The 12,273-nt window shown below is 27.8% G+C and overlaps 1 protein-coding gene across 1 annotated transcript in view; it reads left to right on the top strand.

Annotated features, from left to right (window-relative positions):
- Positions 1-12,273, top strand: part of Rim (Rab3 interacting molecule) — a 102,946-nt gene that overhangs the window by 44,630 nt on the left and 46,043 nt on the right. Inside the window, 6 exon segments of the mRNA XM_089171178.1 lie at positions 379-586; positions 1,246-1,596; positions 2,591-2,638; positions 6,045-6,312; positions 10,346-10,588; positions 11,076-11,261. Of these exon segments, the coding sequence (XP_089027304.1) occupies positions 379-586; positions 1,246-1,596; positions 2,591-2,638; positions 6,045-6,312; positions 10,346-10,588; positions 11,076-11,261 (1,304 nt within the window).

Genomic DNA, 12,273 nt, shown 5'->3' with positions numbered 1-12,273 from the left:
ACGAGATTTGTTACATATGTAATTTTTTAATAATTATTGAATATCAAATTTAATAGGACATTTCTCTTAATACAATGTCACACGCTAATTATACTCACTATTGCTTTTTAATTAAACAAAATAATTAATCAAAACGACGTTAAACGTGTCCACATTTTTAGAATACAAAATTTGTTTAACAATCTGTACATATATGAATGTTCAAATGATTGAATATTAAAGTAAATATTAGTGAAAAACAAAAATTCTATTAATTTAACACGTAACGTCGTTTCGTATACGAAAAGTATTATAATAAATTGTAGTAAATAAATAAAAAAAAAAAAAATGGCAGAGATAATTAGATGGAAAAACAAAACGATTCTCCGGGTTGTCTAGCATCCTTTCTCCTGGCAAGTGAGCAGAGACGGTCAGAAGGTAATCGGACACATGGTCTTACGAAAGTCTTTGGGTTCTGAAACCGGTACAAGTATACTCGGTCTCAAGGTCGTCGGTGGGATACTCTTAGAGGATGGTTCTAGGGGTGCAGTTATCGAAAAAGTCAAGAAGGGTAGTACAGCGGATGTTGATGGTCACTTAAGACCCGGTAAGATTTTATTTTATAATTATTATTATATATTATATATATATATTTCTATATTTTATATAGTAGAATTTAAATTAAAAAAAAAAAAAAAAAATACAGATAAAGTATTATAATATATCAATGAAATTTATATTTGTATTTTATTATATTTGTATTTAATTTATTGTATAATTAAATTATACAATTAATTAATTAATTGTTTATTATATTATACAATAAATTAAAATTATTTAATTTGTATTATATTTTTATTGTTTAATATATTATATTTATTTTATATTATATTTATATTTTTTAATTTATATAATTTATATTAATATATATTATATTTATAATGTATTGTATATTATGCATTTACAAACTGGTAACAGTTTTCCAATGCAATGTTTTTTTTTTTTTAAATTATTGTTATTATTTTTATTAACCTAAACTATTATATTTAAAATAAGTAGAATTTATTAAAAAAAAATTTAATTAAATAATTATTTATAAAATATACAACTTGATATATTATAATTAAATAAATGTTTGATTTACGTTTGAAAACAACATGAATAAAATACGAATGATAGATTTGAATCAATTGAAAAAAAAAAAAAAAAAATAAATTTGGAGACAACAAATTTGAAGATCGGAATTTTTTGTTGAAATTGTTACAGGTGACGAGGTACTCAAATGGAATGGTAGATCACTTCAAGGTAGAAGCTTTAAAGAAGTATACGACATTATCGCAGAATCGAGACAGGAGTCTCAAGTCGAACTGATAGTTTCGCGAAATTTATCTGCTGCATTGGCACCAAGTACTACGACGATGACCACTTCGACGATTATGGTAGGACAACAACAACAACAACAAAAACAATTGCAACAACAACAACAACAACAATTACAGCAACAACAAAGATTACCTGTTACACCGATGTCCGTACCGTCCAGACGAATTACTTCGCAAACCCAATGGAGAACAAAACAGGATTCCATTTCCAGTCCTCAACAACCTCATCATAAAGGTGACTATGAACTTTCAAATATTTTCTTTTTTTGATAAAAAAAATTTTTTTATTCAAAATTAAACTATTAATTGTTTTATCAATTTGATTTTTTTATTCTCTTTTGAGATTTATTTTTGCATATATAATAATGACATTGAGTAAAGTTTGAAAAAGAAAAGAAATGAAAAGTATGTGAAATACTTAAAAAAAAAAAAACAAAAAAAAATTTAGTATAATATAATAATAATAATTAATTTTATACATTTTTTATGTTTTTTTATTTTTATTTTTATTAGTGAGTAGAACTTTTGAAGAAACTTTATTTTTCATTGTCCCATTTTTTTTTTCACGAGTTACTCGAGAACGTTCAATAATATATATATATATATATATAATATTTATTTAATATATATTAAATTTAATAAAAATTTATTATATATATATATATATATATATATATATATATTATTTAATATAATATAATTATTGTAATATAATTATTTAATTAATATTACATAAATTAAATATTAAATTATTTAATTTAATGTACAATAATATTTTTTTTTATTTAATATATATAATAATGTAATAAATATATATATATATATATATATATATATAGAAATCATTGTTTTTCTTAAACGTTCTCGATAACTTAAAAAATAATTAAACATTATACGTTACGCTTATAAGATTTGTCTGCGTAATTAAGAAACTAAGTATGTAGTGGTGTAGTGGTGACACGAATTAAGTAGAAAGTAAAGTTGAAATAGTTTGATGTCAAGTTTTCATATAGATTATTATTATTATTATTATTATATAAGACTAATACTTATACACATACACACGTCTACATACACAAGTATCTTATATATACAGATAGAACCAAAATCTTCCTCATATGTTATATATATTTTTTTCCAATTTTTTTTCTTTTTTTTTTAATCTTTAATAAACAATAGATTGTAAGTGTATTTAAGCTTATATTGGACACGGCGCTATATTATCACAGATTATATGATTTTTCGCATTCCAGGTCTTAAGAAATGTATTCTATGGGGTAGGCTTTAAAATTTCTTTTTTCAAAAACCAAACAAACAAAAAATCAAAAACAACCAACCCTTTTCCCTTCTCTCGCGAATTTCTGTCCCCTCTTTTGATATTCGTTACTGTAATCAACCCCCCCCCCCCACTCCTCACCCACTTTTTTTCTATTTTTGTTTTCCTTTCAATCCTTTCGAATTGATCGAATTTGTAAAAAAAAAAAAAAAAAAATGAAAAACATTTACAAAAAAATGATTCTAAAAACGTATGACCAATGACAATTCGATCTTCGCTTTGTGTATTATAAATATTATTATCGATGTGTTTTTATATCGTAGATTGTAGATCGTAGTGCTGATGCACCTCTCATTCCAATTTTATCTACAAACCCAAACCCAAAAGTTGAAATTCTTTATTCAAAACCCCCCTCTGTTCTCTTTTAAAAATAACTCTTTTTCCTTTCTTCCCTTTGCTGAAGTACTTACACCTGTCCTTTTTAAGAAAGGACTTAGTTCTTATGGGAGCAACAACATTTTTTAAACTTTATACTTATATATATATATATATATATATTTACGATATTTAGATAACAATTTGACATTCACGTGCTTGTCTCTCTTCACTGATTAAATATTAATATATTTTTAATATATATATATATATATATTATGTACATATTACTTATATATAATTGTGTTGAGATAATTATGATCAGTGAATTAATAAGAAAAAAGAAGTCCAATGTGACAGATGATATCAATTTTCTTTTTTATAAATTCTGCACAATTGCAGGTGTCTGCACATTATATCATCGATATAAACCCGAGTAATGTATAATATATAATTGTTTGATTTGTTTTTTTTTTTTTAATAACAATTCTATTTATCACCGTACACACCAAGCCCAAGTTTGTATGTAAATACATCCACTCTGATAATACATATAATATATATTATATAATATTATATGTGTGTATATATATATATATATATATATATATATATATACAGGGTGCTTTGTAAAATATGAGTCTTAATTTAAACATAAAAAATGATGATAAAAAGTTCATATAACTTATGTTTGACCTATTTGATTTTGATTTCAAAGTTTCTAATTTAATGCTTTATGTTTTGATAATCATCGGATAGTTTATATTAACAGAACATCCTCAATTTGTATTTCTAAAATGGTTCACCTCTGTCTCTTGTGAATATTTCTTGTTCTATTTGATGTCCTGATGCTATTAAGCTAATTAAATTTAGTCATTAGAGTTTAATCGGTAATTCTTATTAATAGCATTTCATTATTTTCTCTTAGTTTCGTGTTCAAATGATTGCCAATGCGATTATTGAATTTATATTTTTGAAAATGATTGCATAATTGATATCCATTGAAAAAAATTCGTACAAGTGTTATTACGTATGGTTATTTGAAATGTTGTTGAATACTATGAAACTTTGATGATACAATGACTGCAAGATTGGATACTAAACAGTGGATGGTAATTTTGAGCACCTGTGAAAATTAACTGGATTATTGGAACACAAAACTAGCTATTGTATTACTTCGAAACAAGCAAATCAGGACACCCGTTTGTACGGAACCTTTTTTTTTTTTTTTTTCATTACTTTTTTTTTATCTTCCGTTCACTACTGAAAGAGTTGGTCCCATATATTATGAAATATACTCTGTATATATTTATATATATATATATTATAATAATGAACAATTTATTATGAAAGTGATGTTAAATTCATTTTTTTTTTTAATGTGAAAAAAAAACACGTAATTTTGATGTTTTATTCATGAAAATTATGTTGAAAAAAAAAAAAAAATGAATGTACTTGCTTTTATAATAAACGATTCCAAATGTGTTCGTAGATTTTGACATATTTTATCGAAAGTATTTTATCACCATTATCTCATAACAATTATTATTATTATTATTATTATTATTATTAATAATAGTAAAAAGCTACATATGTTATGCTAATGTTCTTCTTTGAAGTATAAAGACATATAAAATGTTAAAATATAAAATATTTCAAAAACGTTCAATAATATGTAAAATTATTTCAAGATATTTGTAAATAATCTCATCAAATATTCGGAAAATCATCTCGAGTTGTGCAAAGTATTAATAATTAATAATAATAATAATAACAATATATTGACTAGGGGTCGTAACACGCGTCTATAAAAAGATATCAAACATATCTTTTACAAATAGAAAATAAATAAAAATAATTTTCACATCGTTCTCGGGGTGGGGGGGGGGCGGGGGTGAGGGGAATAAAAAAAACCAAATAATATAAAACCAAAGAAAGAAAAACAAAAAAGAAAAAAAAAAACGTTTTAGCTGAACGGAACAATGATGTTTCATTAATCTCATGAAATTTCCCGTGCAGTGATTCGATGATGAGAACGCGTCGTGGATTAGCTTTATTGAAACGTACGAGAAAGAGTGAAAGTGAGAGTAAATGTGAAAGAGAGAGAGAGATAGAAATGTTTCGTTTTACGAGCAAAATATAATCTTCTCTCGCGTGGATCATCTCGTTGTTGTTGTCCCATCTTCCGTATTCGCACATAGTAGAGTCTTTTAATTAAATTACGAGCGATACGATCGAACCGTTCTAGGGGTACAAATTATTATCGTTCGCGTGAGTTCCCCCCGTTATATTCTCCCCCATTCTCTCTCTTTCTCTCTTTCATTCTCACTCTTATTGGCTTTATATATTCTATGTTACCTGGATGGACACTATCGATAATAAATTAACATATCACTTTGAACTAACATACATACCATGGTATATCGTACTTGTTAACATGAAATATATTACTCATATCGAATCATTGCAATCATATTTCTAATTTATCCTTTATGTATCCTTTTATATATAATCCATATATATATATATATATATATATATATAGTAATGTAAGGTTAAACATAAAGAAATTGTTTAAATATATTGGGTTGTTTAAATAATTCGTGTCAATTTATATTTTTAAGGTATAAAGTGGTATACTCGGTTTTTATGGGTAAATTAAATGCAAAAAAAAATTATAACAAAAAGGTCAATTATTAATAACAATAATAATTAATATAAATGTTTATCAAAATTGGTGACAACTTTGTTGGTCAATGTATGATTGCATGAAATTTTTAGCCAACCCAATTAAAAAATATGAAACCCCTTCCCCCTTGTACTCCACACCTTCTTTAACCCTTTGAATCAATTTTTGGTATAAAATCCTCTCTCTCTCACTCTCTCTTTTTCTCTCTCTCTCTCTCTTTCTCTCTCTGTCACCCCCCCCCTTTAAATGAATCGTTTTAAATCATCGTTGTTTGTAAATTTGTTGAAAAAATAATGATGTAAATTAAAATGGCAATGCCGGGACAATACGATATCACTTACAGAATTGTACGACGCGAGGCGAGAGAAACCGTCGGTTTTAGTGACGTCACCTGGTTCACCGGACCTAAACGCTCAAGGACGCGTCAGGCATGGACGTAGAGCAACTACGGGAAACGTCAACGTTGGTGGTGATCTACAAGTGAAGTTACTCTTCGATCCTGTAACACTTCAACTATTCGTCACTGTCGTTAGTGCTTCGGCCCTTAGTCCACGTCCTGATGGTCAACCAAGAAATCCTTACGCCAAGATCTTCCTACTTCCTGATAGAAGGTAAGTCCTATTTTTCTTTTTCTACTTTTTTTTTTGAAGTGAAAACTTTTTTAGAATTGGGGTGATAATTTGAAAAGTAATGCAACGAAAAAGCGACATATAGCGATAAACAAAACAAACAAATTTTTACGACGATCATTAAATGTCTATCATTGAATAATTTCAATTTTAAATATAATTTTAATTTTCATGTAAGTTATTCAATATTATTCTAAAAATATGTATAACTAATTACAAAATTAAAGTTTTATTTTTATAAACATTACGCCTGTAAGAATGCAACCCTCCAGACACAATTTGAAAATGTTGCTTGCGAGCGCCATCTACTGGGACAGAATTTTTTTTTAACCAAACCTGTTTATACACGTTTATATTACGGGTTGTCTATCTTTCGGGCAGAAAAAAAATTCCGTTTCGATAGATAGCGCTCGCAAGCAACATTTTTAAATGTATCTGGAGGGTTGCATTCCTACAGGCGTAATGCTTTTATAATTATTGAATAAATAATTATAACAATAGTAAAAATAATATTATAGAATAAATTATCCTACTGTTCATATTAACTTTTGTATTTTACACACATGCTTTTTTTTTCTTTAAGTTCTTAATTAATAACGACGAATATAATCTTAAAAAAAAAAAAAAAAATGGGGATGAATTAATTGTTGGAACTTCGCGTTATTTGGTATTCGACGAAATGATAAAATAAATGACAAATAAATTAGATGTATAAAATGAATGTAAATTATTATATTATAATAATTTGTTATATCTGGAAGAGAATTTTGTTTGAAAAGATGTTCGTGATAAATTAATATACGTCGTGGTATTATTATTCTCTTGTCTCGGGATTGTCATTTTAATAAATGTTGCATAATGAAGGATAAGAAGAAGAAGAATAAGAATAAAATGAAAAAATAAATAATAATTAGATTATAAAAGGAAGGAAGATAGACTGGTGGGTTGAAGGAAGATAATTGGTTAAAAGAATATTTCGTAACATTGTTGAGACAACGTGTCCCCGTGGCCTTCGTACGACAGTTACTGGGTAACTTCTCTCCAGGATCGTTCCAGGCTGTCTGCAATTTGATGAAAGTGTCGCATAAAGTTTATCTAACCAACATACGTATATATATATATATATATATATATATATATATATACATACATACATAGGTCATTGGCAAGTATCCCAACGAGAGAGAGAACATTTCAACGTGGGTACCTTGTAGCTTTACGTTGTGTTGAATTCCAGAGTGAACGATTAGAGAGAAATTAGCTTCTCTAGTTTAAATGTCGACAATTACTGTTAGCAATTACCTTCCAATTTAATTTTCTATGAAATCTTACATTAGAATATGATTAAATTCTAATTGAATTAATAAAGAGTTACGATAACCCCTTTTGTGTAAGAAGTTAATGAAATTCAAATAATTACATACACATACGCACACACATATAGCGTGTATCATTTTAAACAATATATTCGAGTTTTTTTTTTTATTACGTTGATTTTATAATAATAATAATAATAATAATAATAAAAGATATTGTTAAATTTTGAAGGGAGGAATTTAATATGTATCAAAGTTATTTTATTTTACGTCGATATTTTTCGTATGGAAGAAAAATTATAGGAATTTTGGTTAAATAGAAATCAATATTTTTGAATTTAATAATATTAATATGAAGAATGTCAATATGATGTTTTTTCTTTTTTTTTAAATTGTAATACAACAACGAGTTATGTCATTTCAAATATTTTCAATATTTTAATTTACTACTTTGACAAATATTTAATGTCTTTAAACAACCATTTGATATGAAATATTACTGCAACTATAATAAATAAAAAAGAAAAAAAAACAATTTCTTCGAAACATTGAAAATAATATCCCACGTAAATAAAAGATTGAATATAAAACTAAGATCTATGTGAAACATTCTAAGCATTTTTCTTCTCTTTCACGTTATCAACAGCATAGGTTGGTTGAAAGTAAGATATCTATGCTCGTGGGCGCCAAAATGTCGAGACTATCGTCTTGTAAGATAAATAATTTGACGAAGTAGCAGTTTTCTCGCCGATATTTGAGCCAAAAAGTAAGAGAGAGAGAGAGAGAGAGAGAGAGAGAAAGGTCTAAGGGAAAACGAGGAAAACCCTTTTCGTCGAGTAAAACTTGGCCGTAGTGCCAACGATTTCTCTCCACGCCTAATGGCCCTGAAGTTTTGCTCGTTTCGTTAACTTTACAAATCCTTCCATTAACTCTATCTCTTTCTCTCTCTCTCTCTCTTTCTACGTTCAAACGTGTATACATATCTTGTAGATTTTCTCTCCTTTCATCGAGTTTTCATTCGCACATATATACACGCATACATCCACATACACATGTATATATATATATATAACAGTTAGAGAACAGCAAGTTTAAAGTCTTGCGAGTGAAAGCTAATTTTTATCAACTTTGTGTGTGTATGTGTGTTGTTTCGTTTTTTTTTTTTTTTTTTTAATTTCTTTTTCTCATTTTTGCTACTACACAACAAACTTGGAATAAATTTTTCCTCAGTTGTAAACGACTTTGAAGTAATTTAGTAGAAGTAAATTTAATATTTCTCAAGATTTATATCGTTTGACTTTCTTTTTTTGAACATATATATATGTGTGTGTATGTGTATTATTATCTTCCTTGTATTTATTAAAAAAAAAAAAGGAAAAGTATAATAATAATAATAAAAAAAGAAAAGAAAAATAACACGCTATTATGTTTCAACGAAGTTTTCCAACGATGTTCGTTCAACGTTGCGCAAAAGTTACGTCGTTCGATCACGCGATTTGGATTATTTCGTGAGCTAATAAAAAGGTCATGGAACCTACTTTTAACATAGAATGTAAAGTTAAGTAAACCAAAGTAATGAGAGGAGAGGAGAGGAGAGGAGAAAAGAGAAAGGAAAAAAAAACGTAAGAAGGAAGGAAGGAAGGAAGGAAGGAAATTTAAACGCAGTGCGGATTCATTTTCTACGATGACGATGAACGGATATTATTCAATCATTTTTCGGTCGGGAAAAAAAAGGCAACATTTTTCTTTATCGATATACTCGTTGTATGTACTTCTTTTTCTTTCCTTCTTCTCTTTTATACAAGAAAAAGAAAAAAAGAAAAAAAAAAGAAAAAAGGGGGTAGAAGTTAGACGAAAGGATAAAATTTTCAAGTAAACTTCCGGGGGTTTCTTCGGGAATACGAGGAGAGAAAGTTTAAATGGGGAACTGGTTAAGCAAATTTCTGCGTACACCCCTTCCCCTGACCCCCTCCCCTCCCCTCCCCCTCCCCTTCATGCCTGTTCAAAGTTATCCCCTCAAAAAGGTTTGGGAACGTGACGCACATTGGAAAGAAATGAATAAAACAAAAAAGAAATTAGTTTCTTATTCCAATTATTATTGGACGAAAAAAAGTATTTGTGGGAACACTCGTCGTAGTTGAATGTAAAATAAAATTATAAAAATTAAAATGATAAATTTTTCTGTTTTTTTTTTTTTTTTTTATTCTTACTTATAGCAAATATGTTTGATTAAAATTTGACGTAACCAAAAAAAAGAAAAAAAAAACTGAAATATTTATTCGGTACAATTTTCGTATTATATTTTTCCATTATTTTTCATTCGACTCGAGAAATCAAATCAAAAATGTTGTTTAATAAATTTAAAATAAATTTAACATTCGATTTGAAAATGTAATCACACCCATGAAAATTAATATCGTAAATAAATACATGTACACAGATTACAAAGAAAAATAATAAGAAAAAAAAAAAAGAAATTAAATTACGTTTCTATCGTATATAATATAAAATTATTTAAAAATGTAACCACAGAAAAAGAATATCGTAATAAGAAGTGCAGGTACACAGGTTACAAAGTAATTGATAAAAAAAAAAAAAAAAAACCAAAAAAAAATTAAATCTCTCACGTTTCTTTTATAATATAAAAATAACGTAGTATACTTTGTTTTATTATTATTTGCATTTGCGTTTTGCATTAGCGAGAAGTCAAAAAGACGTACGAAAACATTGGCTAACACGAACGATCCTAAATGGAATCAGACATTCGCTTACAACGGAATAAGAAGATCGGAGCTTAGGAAAAGGGCATTGGAGATAACAGTTTGGGATTATGGGAGGTACGACGCGAATGATTTTCTTGGTGAGGTCGTCATAGAATTGGCTACTGCACCATTGGACGATGAAATAGAATGGCATCAATTGACGATACACACGGAACATCGGTAAGTACATTTAATATTTGTTACTAATACCATATATATATATATAGTACATAATAGATCTATCAACGATATACAAAAACGCAAACCTATCAATGGATATACGTTGCGTCTAATAAGTGCGCTTAATTAAAAAATAAACAAACATGGGAAATAAATTAAATAAATAAATGAAGTAGAGTTTAAATCGTGTAATGCGTTGTACATAAAAAAAAAAAAATAAATAAAATACGATCTCGAACGAGTTGGGTATCGAGATTAGGAATATCAAGGATATCGATTAAGAACAAAATCGGAAAAGTGAGCGAGAGAGAGAGAGAGAGAGAGAGAGAAAGCGAGAGAGAGAGAAAAGAGAGAGAGAGAGGAATGGTTAAAACCGGAATACCTGTCCTATATTTGGAGGCTGCCAAGTGTGTGACCTTTTTTGGAAATAATTCGAGAAATGGAGGAGTACTTGCGCTTGTTAAAGCGAAGATTTGATATCCTGCAGGCAATATCAGGAGGCCGAGGATATGGTGATAACTCCGGTGGATTGCCATCTTAGCCCGCCGTCGACAACATCGAGATTAAGCGATTCCGACACTTCGGAGTGCGACATCACGGATTGCGACGTCTCCAGGGAACAGAGACGAACGGCTGACGGTGCCAGCATAAGTAGTATCGGCAGTTCCTCCAGGTAAGGACATTCTTTAGAAACGACGACGACGACTAACGACAACACGCCCTCCCTCCTGTTATCTTCGAAAAATATATCGTATCTTTTATTTTTTTTATTTTTTATTTTTTATTTTTTATTTTTTGTTTGTTTGGATATCTATTTTTATTGTCGACTATTTCGAATTCGATGTACGTGGTTATGTTTTTACGTTTTGTGTGGATCTTTTTTTACGTGATCGAATTATCGAGTATTTTTTTTATTTTTTTTTTGTTTTTTTTTGTGGATTATAAATTGAACGGAATTAATCGTTTTTCTTTTTTTTTTGGGGTGGGAGGGGGTGATTTCTTGTTTTTTATTTTCTCTTTTTTCATTTTCTTTCTTTTTTATTTTTTTTTGTTTTTTTTATTACGGAAAAGATTTAATCGGATAAAAAAGAAAAAAAGATTTTGTCAATGTGAAAAAACGAGGGCCAATGATACTCGTATATGCTCGATTAAAATAAAATCGTTGTCGTAAATGTTTCTTACCAAGAAATCGGAACGATTTAAATCGTATCTTATATAATACGATGTTTTATACTACTATTTTTCCATCTGTGTTGTTGTTTATCGATGTGTTTACGTAAACAAAAAAAAAAACAAAAAACAGAAACAAAATTCAAAAAAACAAAAGAAAGCTTCGAAAAGGAAAAAAGAAAAGTATATGCTTACGTCTGGCGAACGTTGAAAATGAGTCTCATTTAATTTGTCCATTCAAGAAAATAAAAAAATAAAATAAAAAAAAGAACTAGAAAAACTTTCGATCGTTTGCTTGTAATCAAATACTTTTGTAAAAAAAAAAAAAAAAAAAAAAATAATAAATAAATAAAAAAGAAAAAATAGAAAAAATAGAGAAAAGTGAAAAGGAAACAAAAAAATAAAAAATAAAAAGACAAAATGAAAACGAAAAATAAAAAACAAACAAACAAACAAACAAACAAACAAGGAAACAAACTATCGATCGATGTAAATAATTTTAGGGCCAGTCTCTG

Source organism: Polistes dominula, unplaced genomic scaffold (assembly GCF_049000335.1).
Source record: "Polistes dominula isolate Pdom_NZ unplaced genomic scaffold, Pdom_raw_medaka contig_31, whole genome shotgun sequence".
Taxonomy (NCBI): Eukaryota; Metazoa; Arthropoda; class Insecta; order Hymenoptera; family Vespidae; genus Polistes; species Polistes dominula.
The sequence above is the reverse complement of the archived record's forward strand: the minus strand, read 5'-3'. Positions and strand labels throughout refer to the sequence as shown.